This window comes from Manis javanica, chromosome 9 (assembly GCF_040802235.1).
Source record: "Manis javanica isolate MJ-LG chromosome 9, MJ_LKY, whole genome shotgun sequence".
Taxonomy (NCBI): domain Eukaryota; kingdom Metazoa; phylum Chordata; class Mammalia; order Pholidota; family Manidae; genus Manis; species Manis javanica.
In genome coordinates, this window is record NC_133164.1 from 103,128,122 (window position 1) to 103,144,807 (window position 16,686).

The window sequence follows — 16,686 nt, forward strand, 5'->3', positions numbered from 1 at the left end:
CAAAAAGGACAAAAACCACATGATCATATCCATAGATGCTGAAAAAGCATTCGACGAAATTCAATGTCCATTCATAATAAAAACTCTATTTTTTTATCTATTATTTTTTTTACCTATATAAAAAAAAGGGTATTGAGGCCAAGTACCTCAACATAATAAAGGCCATTTATGCCAAAACCACCAGACGTCATACTTAATGGTGAGAAACTGAAAGCTTTTCCTTTAAGATCAGAAACAAAACAAGGATGCCCACTCTCCCCATTTTTATTGAACATACTTCTGGAGGTCCTAGCCATGGCAATCAGACAGCACAAAGAAATAAAAGGCATCCAGATGGGTAAGGAAGAAGTTAAACTGTCACTGTTTGCAGATGACATTATATTGTACATAAAAAAAACCCTAAAGAATCCACTCCAAAATTACTAGATATAATATTTGAATTCAGCAAAGTTGCAGGATACAAAATTAATACACAGAAATCTGTTGCTCATGAGTGTCTTACAGTTCTCAGGGTATAAGTCTTTCACTTCCTTGGTTAGGTTTATTCCTAGGTATTTCATGCTTTTTGAAGCAATTGTGAAAGGAATTGTTTTCCTGATTTCTCTTTCTGCTATTTCATCGTTAGTGTATAGGAATGTAATGTCATCTGCTAACAGTTACCAAAGAGGAGGGGTTGGGGAGAGAGAGTGGGGAGGGAGGGAAAAGGCGATAGAGGGGGTATTATGATTAGTATACGTGGGGAAGACAGGGTAGCACAGAGAAGGCAAATAGTGACCCTGTGGCATCTTACTACACTGATGAATAGTGACTGCAGTGGGGTATGGGTGGGGACTTAATAAAATGGATGAATGTAGTAACCACATTGTTTTTTCATGTGAAACCTTCATAAGAGTATATATCAATAACACCTTGATTTAAAAAATAAAGGGGAATGAATGAATGAATAAAAAATAAATAAAAAATAAATAAATAGAATTATGGATGACTTTTCAGGTTAAATACAGACATATTTTTCTATAAAAATCAAAGAGGAGGAATGCAAGCTTTTACTTATTTTATAAAATCAAAAGCTCTAATCAAAATAGACCAGAATATAACTGAAGTAAATAATCCAAATTACTTTAAAAAAAATACACATATCAGGTATAAAAATGTTCACTGCCACAAAACTTACAAGAGCAAAAAATTATCCATCTCCTAAATGTACAGAGATAATTTGCATAAGTTATGCTAGATCCACACAGTAGAATAAAGAGACAATAAAAAGCTCATTTACAGAAGTTTATAACAACATAAGAAATGTAATAAATTAAAAGTTAGAAAGAAGACACATCATCACAGTATCATATGGGATAGTTCCATGGTCCTAAAACTGCTTGGTGCCCGACATACTCATCCCTCCCCTCCTCCTGCTGAATTCCTGGCAAACACTGATCTTTTTATTTTCTTCATTTTTTTGCCTTTTCCAGAATGCCATATGTTGAGATCGTGTAGTATGTAGTTTTTTTAAACTGACTTCTTGTCTTATTTTGGCTTGATAACTCATTTCTTTCTATTACTGGATATTTCATTATATGGATGAACCATAGTCTGTTTTCACATGAAGGACAACTTGCCTGCTGGGCAATTTTGCATTTGTCAAAACCTATATAACTGTACACCACCAAGCGTGAACCCTAATATAAACTATATAAAAATGTATCGATACTGGCTCATCAACTTAATAAATGTAGCAAAGAAAGATGTTAATAATAGGAGAAACTGGGCAAGAAAAGATATGAGAACTGATTTCTGCTTATTTTTCTTTGATTTTTATACCTAAAACTGCTCAAAAAATAAAATTTGATAATATTTTAATGAAGTGTAAGGAAGTAATTAAAAGTGTAAATACGCAACCATAAAAAATGAGAATAGGGCAGTAAGTGGATGAAATATTTTAACAAGCTTCTGGTAAAAAGTTAACAGTGAACAAGGCAGAAGATGACACAGACTTAAATTCTTATAGAAGAGGCTGTAATAAGAGAGAGTCCATCTGCCTGACAAGGGTCTAGAATTAGAGAAGGAATATGGAATGGGGGTGGGAGTGAGAAACAGGACTGAAAATGGAGAATTTTCACAAATCTTTAGCAAAATAATTACTTCTTGTAAAATGGTACTTCCCTAGTCCTTCCCATCCAGATTTTCCAGACCAGACATATCGAGAGGCTCTAAGACATCACTCATTCCACAAATAATTCACACCCACAACCCAGGCACGTCTGCTAATGTGCTGAGGGCCTAGGTATGAACAGCAAGCAATTCCTGCTTGTGAGACTTTCTTCACATTCTAGCAGGGGGTAGCAGTTAGGTAACACATAGGCCTATACCGGTCCAAGAACTCAGAGCCACCCAGCAAAACAGGTGGTCCCCTACACGGATCTCACCCTCTCCCCACTCTTTAATTCTCTACTCCATTTACTCTGCTCCAAGCCTACACCTGCTACCTGACACCCTCACTTCAAGGCTCACAAGCTCATGACCATGATGTTTCTCCTGGAGCCATCACTGCTCCTGGCATCAGAGCAACCCAGGTGGAAGCAGTGTTCACATCAGGGCCACAAACAGCAGCAAACTAAGGCCAGGAAATGTAGCAGCTGGCAAGCCAAGAGCAATGAGGACAGGGAAGAATAGTACTGGGGGGCAGAGGAGAACACAGTGTAAGAAAGTGCAAGCTACTGGGACAGTCTAGAAATGATCTTTTTTTTAAAAAAAGAGATAAACCCTCAAACTGTTACTTAACTCACGTAATACCTCTTGAGCAATGCAGACATGTAAATAGGCAAAATTATGTTTACCTTCACAAATATTCCTGGAAAGGTTTATACTTTGAAATAATTACTACTGAGAAGACCTCCTCTCTTAAAGTCATTCTCTATTAGTCGTCTGCACTTTCCAAACTGGGGTTTCAGAATTGACTAATATAAAAAAGGCATAGGACATATCAGAATGTTCTGAAAAGACAAGTTTAAAGTGTTTCAACATTTACCCTTAATCTATAGCATCAGGAGCCCCTGAAAATATAATCCACGACAGACTCTGAATATATGTGACTGCACAACATACAAAACTTTTAATTGCAGAATTAGCTTAATTTGGCTTGCTTTTGCACCAAATGACCTGAAAAATGGTACTGATAGCTAACAAGCCTTTCTGTTTCATCAAGTTGTGGTTAACAATGCTAAGAAGGTGGCTGGCTGCTGGATCTTTGTTTATGACCTTTGTAATAATCTAGAAAAGAGGAGGAAATTGCCTTAAATTTGAAAGCAAAAAGGCTAAAAGAATGTGAAACATACAAGAAAAACATGTAAGGTTTGGAAGACTATAAAAAAATTGACACAGATGCGGGGGTTGGGAAGATGAAGCAGGTAAATGGTAACTAGTACTTGTTTTTAGGATTTATTATGTTCTAGACTCTTAATCACTACATGCCATATAATACTGAAGTGTGTAACAAAGGCCCACAAGGTAAATTTTAAGTTCCATTTTTAAAATGAGGAAATTAGGATTCAGTGAAGTAGTTTAACCAAAGTGACAGCTAGTAGAAGGCAGGGCCCAATATCCAGCTTACACTTCCCTGATGTCAAAAGCTGTATTCTCTTCCAATCCACTGTTCTGCTGGTGAGGATGGCTAGCTGTGTCTCTCCCTCCCTTTCTTTTGCCTAGCCTCTGTCAAGTATGGGACCCCAGGGGCTTTGCAGAAGTGACTCTGGCAGCTGCTAGTAGGCACGACAATGAATAGAACCTCCTCTCTCCACTTTTCATTAAACTGAATTCAATGGGCCTTCAAGGACCACAATCTGGCTCACACAGATTATAAACAAGTAAGAGAGGAGAAAAATGAACATTTATCATAATCCTGTAAGTAATCACCATTCTGTTTCTACAGCTAGAGAAAGGCTTGAAGAGGTTACAAAACTTACACAAGCTTTGCAACTAACTAGTTTGCAGAAAGGGTTTGAACCCAGGTCTGGTCAGACTCACACATTCCTCAGAATCTTACCTAGCAATTCTGGAAAGATTAGGACTAAGATACAGCTTTTCAAAGGACAAACTGAATTTCGTGACACTAATTCACCCTCACAGTGATTTTATTTTTACCCTAATATTTTATTATGAAAATTGTCAAACATATAGGAAATTTGAAAGAATTAACATTCACTATCTTTGAGGTAACATCTCTATCCATCTGTGTATCCAGATATTCACCCATCAAAGTAGCTTACTTTGTGAATGCATTTCAAAGTTGCAGAAACATTTTAAAAGGGAAGTCTTTGGATAACTCACAACATTAGACTTTAAAATATTATTTATTCATGTAAAAGGTGGTCTCAAACTATACCAACTATAATTTATGAGGGTTTTTACTACCATTCACAAATTGTCAGCAAATAACCTTGAATAGATTTACTCCATTTACTCCCATTTACTCCAAACATCCTTTCTGAAATCAATGTAAATTAAAACAGCTTAATAGGAACACTAACTTGACTATGACAGAATTTAAGTTTTAAAGCAAATCCACTTCAATTGCTTCATTCTTTAAGTAAGATTTACATTCTCAGAATTCCATAATTTTAATAATCTTTTTATATTTTAAATTCCACAATCCAATAAATTGTTACATTAAATCTCAAAAACAGATTATATAGTGGATGCCAAAGAAAACACTTTTAGCAAACTTCGGAAACTTATTCTTAGCATTTCATCTGAAACTGATTACTTTATTCTATGTTCCTGGTGAACATCCTTGCAAGGAACCATTACAAGGAAACAGTAAACTAAAATAAACTGTATTTTATAAATCACAAAATTAGTTCACTCCTGAAAATAAAAGGAAAAAATTCATTCCTTCACCTGGTATGTAAAATCTACCTAATCATTCCAAATAAATTGTACTGAGAATATAATTATTGTTTATAAAGCACTTTTTTTCTGAAAGTTCAAAGTGCTTTAATTAGAAATGTTTTCACAACTATGCCTGTTTCTGAGTGCCACATATTTTTTCTCTTACCATAGTTTTTCTTTCTCTCAATGAGTCAGCTCAAAAAAAGCCAAAACTTGAAGAGAAAAATAACCATCACATGAAATAATTACAACTCCTGCAGACCATACCTATCATAATGAATTCAGTAATTTTCTCAATAACAGCAATTGGGAGAAATGAGTTTTAATCTTCCAATTGTACTTTATTAATTTCTCTATTACAGCATTGGCCTAAACAAATAATCACTACTTTGGCCTTATAATTTGGCTAGGACACCACTGCAAGCAAAGGGAAAAAAAACATTTTTGATGGCTCATTCAAATGGAAAAGCCATATATCAGAAGTTATTGTGTAAAACCTCAGTACTTGTGATGGAAAGCACAGTTTGGCAGAACACATTTAATTAGGCTTGGCTCTTTAAAACATTAAATACTCAGTTATAATCACACTACAGCTTGCCTTAACAAAAAAACACAAGAAAATTCAAGGTCACCCCTTCCTTGCTTCATCCCTTTTTTTAGGCATTAGAGGCAATTAAAAAGCTTGAATATATATTACAAGACAGGGTTGAAGAAGAATAGAGTCAAAAGAAAAACTAAATCAATGTTACAGTTTATTTTTCCTTCTCACAATATTAAATTTTCAACATAAAAATTCTTTTAGTGACTCTCTGAAGTCTCTATTATCAATGTATGAAACAAATATCAACTACTTTCATAATTTATTTACATTAAAAATCTGAGTAGAATTGTAAATCATTAAGGTCACTGGCTTTTTTTTCTATTTTTTTAAACAAAAGTTTTCTCTTTAATACTACTGTGTAATACTTGTTACTAACAGTGCCCATTTACCACATACCTACAAGGTGTGCCAGATTCTTTCCTATACTTTTCCTCAATTGATCACCTTAGTAGCCTTACAGAGAAAGGTCTTATCCTCCTTTTACAATGAAGAATTTGTGTCATTGCAGTTATACAGCCCAAGAATATGCAGTCAGTAAACTGAAAGACCCCCATTCAATTCTAGGTCCTAATAACAGCCTGAGTCTGATACTTGTACCTCCTTCCATAGTATCAAATTATCAAAATCTAGAGCCAGTCCCTCCAAAGGACAATGTAAGTAAGTGGTGGCCTCCAAAATCAGAAAAGAAACTGTTTCAATCACAAAATTGTTCTTGAAGAGGCTCCTTATACATTCTGGAATGCCTCTTTTTTTTTTTAACATATTAGTTTGGTTGAAATGTGCTGCGAGTGATCTACTTTGGCCACAAGCCTCACCACCACCATCACCCCAAAGCAGGGCTGTAGTTTAAAATAAAGAATGGCACTGAAGGATGCCTTAGCTCTCAACATATAAAAGAGACCAGTGGCCTCCCAAACTGAGAATTTCAATGAGAGGAATTCTAGCCTGGCCTATTTAATACCTATTATGGACTAAAGGTTTGAATCCCCACCAAAATGTATATATTGAAGCCCTAACCGTGAATGTGATGGTAATAGCTACCTGCAATTTGGGCTTTTGGAGGTGATTAGGTTTTAGATGAAGTCACGAGGGGAGAGCCCTCAGGGTGGGATTTGTGCTCTTACAGGAAAAGGAAGAGACACTAGAGTTTCCTCTCTGCCATGTGAAGATACAGCAAGCCATCTGTAAGCCAGGAAGAGTTCTCACCGCTAACTGAATCTGCTAGCACCTTGACCTTAGGCTTCCAGGCCTCCAGAACTGTGAAAAACAAATGTCTGTTTAAGCCACCCAGTCTATGGTACTTTGTGATAGCGACTGAGCTATTTGTTACCACCATACATAACAAATCACAGGGTAAGGGTCTTTGGCCATTTGCTTGTCAGAGCATCTCTAACAGGGTAGGGTGATTTGCTTATAAAGTAAGCAGTTAGTACAAACTGCCTTACTGACTATAACTAAGACTACCAATACTACTGATATGTTTGACTAGTGAACATTCAAAATATTTATTATAATTCAGGTTGGTTCAGCATCAAGTCTTTATTAAAATCTTTGGCTAGTTTTGTAAATAACAAACTTTCAGATAATTAGTGACTAAGAAATGGTACCATAGCGACTGTTTTCAAGGCAAGTTCATTTAGGAAGCAAAGAGAAATCTCTTGTGGGCAATATCTATTTAACAATCAGATTTTCCTTTCTGTCATTGGCCAAATTCTGCACCACATAAAAATGAAAAGTCAGTTGGAAAAAAGAGCAAAAACATGTCTGGTATTTCAAAAGTTTTTACATAAAACTTAAAGTTTGAGCAGAACAAAAAAATAAAATATTCTTTGAAATTTTTTAGTTGTCTTATACAAATTTGTCAGAAATTTTCTGATCACTAACTTCATATAATTTTTATTTTCTTTTAAATTACTTTATTTTAATTAACAAGAAGCAGCAGAACTACAGTGCAGGCTAAAAACGTTACTTACATGAGGATAGATGTATAGTTTTAGAAGTGATTTAATATACAACATCTAATTTACACTTCAGAGTAACCTGGTACAAAAAGTTGTATGTTTATCAGCTTTATAAAGTAGAATAATGAGATTCAAAGAGTTGAACAATTCATCTAAGATCGGGTTGAGCTGGCTCTGTGCCAAATCATGTGCTCATCAATATCAAGCTCTGGAAATCTACTCTTATCCACAAGGACTTGCAGGAATGACAGAAAAGTCAGCTGAGAGGTTGCTGTGGTATAATCCAATGATGGGGAGGGCTGGGTTTGAATTCACAAAATACTCACCCAGCACCTCCTGCCAACTGGGGGACTACTAGCTCCAGTTTCATGAAGATCCTTGTGGGTGAGTCCTAAAAGTCATGGAATCCTCATTAACTCTAAAGTCTGCCATCTGTGAAAACCAGGCTACTGCCCTCACAGCAAATCCTCACTGGAATTCCAGGAAATGAAATCTATTCTACAGAGAAAAAAAAATCACAAAATCCCTAGTTATTAATTTTCCTTGTTATTTTACATGTGCCACCTACAGAAACACCCAGCTTTCCACACAGATAATAGAATGGGTCAATCCTCTCTCAGTACACTGTCAAAAACATAACCTTGAATAAAGCAAGACTCCCTGAAATATTTGTTTAATGATGATCTAGAGCAAATCTTATTCTTTAGCTGGAATTATGGACCACACATCTAACAAAATTATATTTAACTGAGATGCACTGAAATGTCTTGTACCTTGTATATATAAAACCTGAGGGGGAAAGATAGGACATTAAAGCTACAAGTATGGAAAAGACTTGGATGATAAAATTAACAATAAACTCATTAATAACTGTACATTATCTGCCAAAAGAGTTAATGGGCATTTTATCTACATTAATTAAAAATAAAAATTACCATGTCCAGAATCAGGGAGTTTAGAGTTTCAATCTATTTTACACTGGTGTACTGTACTGATGGTCATACTTAAAGAATGACCCTGATAAACTGGACTTTATCAGCAACAGAGAACAATAAAAAGATAAACTAAGATAATACAAGAGGAAAAGGATCAGTTAACCCACTAAAGCTACCTCAAAACAATGCATTCTCAGTAGGAGAGAGCACTCGATCAACTATCTGCCATGGGGGGCCCACAGCAGTACAGATTCAAGTACAGAAAGGGACCCATACCACACAAGTGCTGCTGCAACAGACCAGCTATTAGCAGAATCATCTAGAATGCCTACTGAAAATGTGTATGACTATGCCCATGCTATGCCTACCTAATGACTGAGAAATTCCAAGGTTTAAGTACATGCACATGCATTTATTAAAAGTACACGAGGTGGATCTGCTAATGTTCAGGAGGTGCTGGATGACCTTTATCATCATTTCTCCTAATCCTGAAATTCATTCATTAAAAAATACCACATTAATTAAAACTGTAGCACTCTTTTCTAAATAGTAAAGTGATACATCAATTGATTCTTTTTCCATTTTGTCAGCACATTAGAGGAATATCTAAATTAAAAAACTATAAAGAGGAAGGAAACCATCTTTTCCTGTACTGCAAAATTATGAATAGAGGTTTATTAGCATGCATGATAGATATTAACAGATAAATATAATAACATATAATTCATTCTCACCATTTCCAGTGAATCACACTTGACACATTTGAAAATGTTTTTTAAAAAAAACAACAAAAGCTATACACGTTTGTTTTCATTACTCTAACTGCAAAAAACTTACTAGTGGTAATTACAAGGTATTATTAATTCCTCCATTTATTTATTATCTTCTCATCAAATAGCATCCAAGCACTCACTGCATATTACAGGACCAATCATAAACAGAAAGAAGGAGGGTATATGCTATATAATGTAGTTATAAGAACACCCCCCTGTAAAAATTCAATGTAAGTGCAATTCAAATACTATATTAATAAAGGACATTTTAAAATAGAGGAAAATCTCCACTTCCATTATTTTCACTGACATAGAACAAATGCCTACCTCATTTGTTTTTATGACTAATTTAAGTGTTAAATTTACTGAAGTTGGTAAATGTATGGTGGTTGTATAGGAGACATCCTCTTTTAGGATATAAACATTCAAGTATTTAGGGGTAAAGGATGCATGTAACTTATCCTCGAATGGTTAACAAAAAAACCGTGTGTCCATATAGTGTGTGTCTTCTTGGGGGAAGAGTGAGAATACAAATACAAAACAGACAGGATAAAATGTTTACTTTGCAAATATTTACTTAAGTATTTATTTAAAAATTTCTAACATTTATTAAATAATACTTGTAATATTTTTATTTTTGTAACTTTTAGGTATGCATGAACTTACTTCCAACTAAAAAGTTTTTTAAAAGAGGAGAGAGACAAATGAGAAAAAAAAAAAAGGAAAATGATAATTGTTGAAGACAGGTCATGGATAGATGGGGAGAGTTCACTCTGTCATTCTTTCTATTGGAAGTTTTCCACAATAAAATGTTAAAAAAGAAAAATAAGGGGTAGGTGAAATTATGTATGTAAAGGAGCTAATAAAGTGACTAGAAAACAAAAGGCACTCATTAAATGACAGCTTTGTTATTATAACTGAGTTCACATCCTCCTCAAGTGTAGACAAGTATCAGCTTTTGGTATTTAGTTACATCCAGCAAGTATTTGTGCACAGTCCACAGATGGAAGGTACTCTGCTGGAGACCACAGTGAACATCATCAACCCACACCTAAGGTGAGAACAACTTCCACAGTCAGGATTCAAGTGGTGACAATGAAAGGCAAGGGAGCAAAGGTCAGGAGTCAAAGGCACTGAGCGCCAGTGCAAACCAATATCACCTTTTTCCTATGTGATCTTGGACAAACATATTAATAACTGGGAACATCTCTTCATCTTAATTAGAAAAGTAAAGCCATGTATTTTCACAAGGTTGCTATGAGAATTAAGTGAGATACACAGAAAGTTGCTCTGCAAACTCTGAAGTGTTGTACACATGTCAGCTCTCACTTTACTGTATCTAGAGCCAATGCATAGAGGGTGATGCTTGTACATAGTAATCATAACACAAAGCAGAGTGTTAAGTGCCACAGAAAAAGAGCAAATCTAGCAAGATGGGAGAAAAGGAAGTCTTTGTGGAGAAGGCGCTACTTGAGATGGACAAGCAGAAGCATCAAAGTCAGAGAGGAGAGAGTAGGATTCTAGGTTAAAAAGGAAATCCCACGAAAGGCATGAAAAGAGAGTGTGTCAGGTATGCAAAAAGTAACAAAGTTTTTGCTAGAGTCTGAGAAACAAATAGAATAACCAGAAATAAGTCTGAAAAAGTGAGAATAAACTGGAGAAGGCCTAGCCTAACTCCTGTGAGGGCTCAGACATGTGGCTCACTGCTCATGCAGCACAAGGATTCTCCTCTTCCCCTGCCAGTCTCAACAAAACTTCACTATCCAAGACTATAAAGTTCTTTGAAATAAGGCACTCTATTTCAAAGTGAATTATTTAAGCAAAACATACCATACACATACTGTTATGAAAGGAAATGCTTCTATATCCAGGAAAAATTCAATCCCAACTAAAACAAATATAATCCAAGAGTTTATAATTTACATTTGGCTTTGGAATATAAGTTTTTTTCAGTAAAGAAGTTCTAAATCGCATTTTTTCTTAAGCCAATATTAAAGTAAGAAAACTCCTTAACTACCAACCAAGAAATCATCAAAAGTGATCACACAACTAAAGTCAAATATCCTTTGTCAACTTGACTGACTGACTTTCATGGAACATGGCTTGATTCAAAATCACATTAACTATGATTATTTTTACTTTTTTTTTTTGGCTCACATACATAGCTGTGCTCTGTGGGAGAGGAATATCCTCTTGTTGTTTTTTTATAATCTTTTGAGTCACATATTGTGAAATAATATTTCATCATGATTTTACAAGGATAAATTTATGAAGTTATAAGAAGCGATGTAAAATGTCTTGTGACTGGAGCACACTAAAAATCTATTTTAATGTCCTTAGTTGAATATTAAATTTTTTAATGGTAGGGGAAAAGACCATTGGATCACTGACACATATGTAGAAATAATCTCAGAGATCATCTATCCCAAACAGTTCATTCAGTAGACAAGGACACTGGAAAGCAGAAAAATGAAAAGCGAAGAGATTTCCTTCAGATACGCGGATAACTAGGTAGCAAATCTTGTAAGTTTTTTAGCACCCAGTACTGACAACACTACATTACCATACTGGTCCTCCTTTTGATGACACAAAACTAAAAGAAAAACCAAAAACTACATACAAATCTGTTTACTTTACTTTTTTTTTTTTTTTAATGCAAGTATTGCCATTGTTTTGAAGAAAGAAGGTTCCAAAAAATCTCCAACCATACTGGGGTATTAGAAAAAACTTGTACCAGTTTAATGATCAAAAAAAGAAAACACTAAGAGATTAATGAAGCCTTCCCAGGTGGGAGACAAGAAGCCATTCCTGTGCTGCCTTCCCAGGCCGTGAATGAACAGCCCTGTGCACCCTCATGCTCAGAAACAATGAGGGCCAGGGGTAGGAGCCGCTGGGAGGATCAACCCCCCTGAGGTCTAGGCATTCTATGCAGACTCAACACAAAAGACAAAACCCTAGGTGATTACAAATCTAATTCAGCTCCAAATATTAAAAGAAGCCAAAGCAAGTTAAATCTAGAAAGCCTGGTCCCCACAGATCAACTCCTAGGGTCAGCAGAGGTCTTTAATCCAAAGAGGTTCCCAAGACTCATTATCTAGAAAGTTATCACACAGTACTACATTTTCATACCAAGCCGATGTTCCTCCCGGACTACGTACGGAGAGCACACCACAGCCACAATTCAGCTGCAGGTCTCCGCTCCATTTGGGATTCCTTCAAACAGTGAACGCTGCACATGTATTTAAATAGAATGGACACTGCTGGTTTAGTACGAGTGCTTGCACAGACCTTACAACCGCCAAAGCACCAGTCTAGTTTTTGTTTTTCCTTCAGAATAAAGCGAAAGTTCCGTTTGTATAACCTCACATGACCCAGAGCCTCCACACTGACACAGGGGGAACAAGCAGGACTCTTGCACTTCCAGAGTCTTCAGGTCTGAACAGTGTGAAGCAGAAATGGGGCTTTACTGTGGGAAAGGACCCACTTCAGCTAAAGCAATTTGCTTCTAATCTGATAAAACCCACATTTGTGACACTCAGAATTTATTATAAAACTCTTCAAAATGTGCTAATTTGTCACTGAACAAATGAAACATTTAGTAAGAAAACTATACCCAATTTGTCAGCAAAATCCTAACTAATAAAGCCCCTAAAATAGAATGGTTTTCTCATAAAACTCAAGCAGTAAAGTTTCCAAGAGCTTAATTGTATTTATATTGTACAGCTAGAACTCATGCAATATGCGTATTTATAAACATTCTTCTTAAAAAAAATGGTGAAAAAATAGGAAAACAACCCATTCATAATTTGCATATATTTCACTGCATAAATCATTGCACTGAATGGAAAAAATACTTTGATTTACTTACAGTATTTCACATTTAGCCAGCTGCACAGATCCTATACAACCGTTAGTGGTGGCAGCCAAGTGAACAGAATTGCTTGTGACTAATTACACAAAATCCATGTACACCAAAGAACTGACAAAATCTCCTAAGACTTACTTGCTACTCCTGATGCAAGTCCATAAAGCAGTCCTCCTCCATCCGACTGCTGAGGGAACAGATGTGCTCCTGGAGGAGGCGGCTTTTCTTGTCTGATAAAGTTATACAATAAGGTTTTCACAAGTTTACTGGTATATGGAAGACTACACAAAAAGAAGAAAGAAGAAAATCAAATTTATATTTACAGGCTCACCTGATTTTGTATAATGATGAATATAATCTAGGTAATCTACTACTATAAAGGGAGTACCACAATTCCAAGAAATCTAGCATTGTCACATTCTAGTGAAGACCATGCATGGGCTTTGAGATCAGACTTGAGGCTTCACTCTGGCTTTCCTCTTACTATACGATAGGTCATTGGTCAAATTACTTCCACTCCCGAGCTTCAGTCACCTTATTTGTAATTTTTGTAACAGACGCATAAGAATTCAGTGTATAATACGGTACCCAGCACAAAATTACACAAGAGGAAGAGAATAAGTAGTTACTACTAAAACAGAATCAGTAGGGAAAAGCAATTATTAAAAAGCAATAATACAAAAAACTACACTTTTTAAGTATGAAATTATTCTATTTATACAGACAAAAAATATATATATACACATATGTATACAGTTTTCTTAACGTTAATAGTCTTTGCTTCGAAGTACAGAGAGGAGAGAAAAATAGGTGAAAAGGGATATGGACCCATAAACTGGTGATAAACCAACTGGCAATCTAAAGAAAACTTTTTAACAGACTTGAGCCAAATAGACTCCAGCCAAAGCTATTTTAATAGACAAAAACCAAAGCCGACCATCAGTGAGATTTTCAAATCTGTTCCAAAGAGCTGTAAGGGATTCTGTGAATGTGCTAGATATAATTAAGGTGGCAAGAAGGTACCACAAAGGAAACCAAGACAACAAAAAAGAATATGAAAAAGACACAGTTCCCAACTCTCTGAGAACTTTAATTGAAGCTATTTTATTTGTGTTTCTTTTACATTCTAATGTTCTGTAAAGACTGTGTCCATAGAAGGTCATGGCTGTGTGTGTATTTACCATTTATCTATTCCCATCCCCTCCAATAGGAGATCATAAGCTTCTGCTCAAGAGCACAGCCCACATGTCTGGCACACAGCACACAATAAATATTTGTTGACTAAATTAAAGTAGGAACAGTCAGTCAAGAGGCTGCAAGGTAATCCAAATACATGGTAACAGGCAGAGCACAAGATACAACAGTTTCTATGGGACTGGTGTAAAGGGAAAGACACAAAAATAATTTCAGTGAACAAATATTACTGGCTGACTACTCAGATATAGAAAACATGCAGAAGGAAGAAGAAAGGTGACTTCCCAGCTGCAATTCTTGAACAAAACCACTAGAGAAGATAATGGAGCTGGAGGATGAAAAGGAAAAGGAGATAATTAGCGGAGGAGTTGGGTTTGAAGTACTGACAGAACCACCAGAGACAATATCTGATTGGAGGTTTGGGAAAATACTAATGTAAGGGGACAAAACCACAAATACAGATTTACACGATATAAAATGGGACATACTGCAAATAGAAACCTACCATTGACCTCGCATCAAATATTTATGACTGATGCTCTGTCGCAAAACTTCTTTGTGGAAGAGTTGGCAGGAAAGGAAAACAACCATTGTGGATACAGCTTCTACTGATATTTCATATGTAATGTCTCTGGAGAAATAGGAAATAAAACAGAATAATGATCACTTTGGAAGATAAAGATATTGCTCTTTCCTAAATAATTTATACATTTAAATACCCAAATCTAAATGTTCCAGGGTTATAACAAAAATACTAATGTTTAGTAAAAAATTAAGTCAAGTGACAATATAAAACCCTTTCCAAGTTATTAGTTCTTGTATTTGGGTCAGGTATCCCATTACTTTGCTGTTTTCCAGCTCCCATCTCCTACTGAAATGGCAAGTCTATTAGTCTATAATAGAAAGTTGCCAGCAGCATTCTTCTTTGAAGATCCACTCTAAAGTCCTTATATTCATCCTGTTTAGTTATAGTACAGAAACAATTATTCACATTGTAGAACTGATGAGAAGTCACAAGACAGAGACTGTGAGTGGGTCCCCACAGCTGGCTCCCCTGGAACAGAAGAAAAGCAGGTGATTTTTGAAAGTCTTAAAGGGACAAGGGCTTAGCAGCTAGACAAAATCGTTCCAGCACACTCAGCTCAGCAGGCTGGGAATCCTAAGGAACTTCAGGTAACCCAACCCCCTGGGAGGTAACCCAGTCACAAAGCCCCTCACAGTGGAAAGCAGAGTGCTGCCATTCATCCCCCTCAGCTGGCGCTGCAAACAAACCAGGTGACACGCCACAGAGGGGGAGCAGCTGGAGAGCAGCCCCGCCCATAGCAACCACACAGAGTCTCCTCACAGCATGCAGCTACCCAACAGGACATACCCAGAGACTGCCACCGGTGCATAGCTGCACAGCACAGACAGAGGAATCCAGGGCAAGGCATGAAGGGGCGCCGTTCTCACAGGAGAACACACCCTACATATCCACCACTCCCCACAGGGCTCTGAGCTAGCCAGAGGGCTGCCCTGCTCACAGCTGCTCAGGAGATTATCCCAGAGACTGCTCCCAGTGAGCATGTAACCAACACAGGCAGCAGAGAAGGACAAGGCAACCAGCAAGCAGGAAGGGACTCTGTGCTCCCAGCTGACACACACGCCACCTGCCTACAACCACCTCTACCACCATGAAAAGGCGGAAGAATCTGGTCCAGTCAAGAATCACTCACACAACCCCAGAGAGTGCCTGGGGAGTAGATAAAACCAATCTTCCTGAAAAAGAATCCAAATAAAGGTCATAACTATGTTGATGGACCTGCAGAGAAATGTGCAAGAGCTAAGAGATGAAATCTGGAGGGAAATAACAGAAATGAAAGAATATCTGGAAGGACTTAAGAGCAGACTGGATGAGGTGCAAGAGAATGTTCATGGAATAGAAATCAGAGAACAGGAACACAGATAAGCTGAGGCAGAGAGCAATAAAAGGATCTCCAGGAATGAAAGAATATTAAGATAACTCTGTGACCAATCCAAATATAACAATATTCACACTATAGGGGTACCAAAAGAGGAAGAAGAGAGAAAAAGGGATAGAAAGTGTCTTTGAAGAAATAATTGTTAAAATTTCCCCAAGCTGAGGGAGGAAATAGTATCTCAGACCATGGAAGCCCGCAGATCTCCCAACACAAGGGACCCAAGGAGAACAATGCCAAGACATATAATAATTAAAATGTCAAAGATCAAAGACAAGGACAGAGTATTAAAGGCAGCCAGAGAGAGAAAAAATATCACCTACAAAGGAAAACCCATCAGGCTATCATCAGACTTCTCAACAGAAACCTTACAGGCCAGAAGAGAATGGCATGATATATTTAATGCAATGAAACAGAAGGGCCTGGAACCAAGAATACTGTATCCAGTACGATTATCATTTAAATATGAAGGAGGGATTAAACAATTCCCAGACAAGCAAAAGTTGTCTTGAGGG

At 36.6% G+C, this 16,686-nt stretch overlaps 1 protein-coding gene across 4 annotated transcripts in view; it reads right to left on the bottom strand.

The window, feature by feature from the left end:
- DYM (dymeclin) overlaps window positions 1-16,686 on the bottom strand; it is a 403,540-nt gene that overhangs the window by 279,887 nt on the left and 106,967 nt on the right. For all 4 annotated transcript variants that reach the window (XM_073213038.1, XM_073213037.1, XM_073213039.1 and 1 more), the window contains 2 exons: window positions 14,719-14,844; window positions 13,158-13,300 (listed from right to left, as the gene is read on the bottom strand). In XM_073213038.1, coding sequence (XP_073069139.1) covers window positions 13,158-13,300; window positions 14,719-14,844 — 269 coding nt within the window. The remainder of the gene's footprint in view (window positions 1-13,157; window positions 13,301-14,718; window positions 14,845-16,686) is intronic.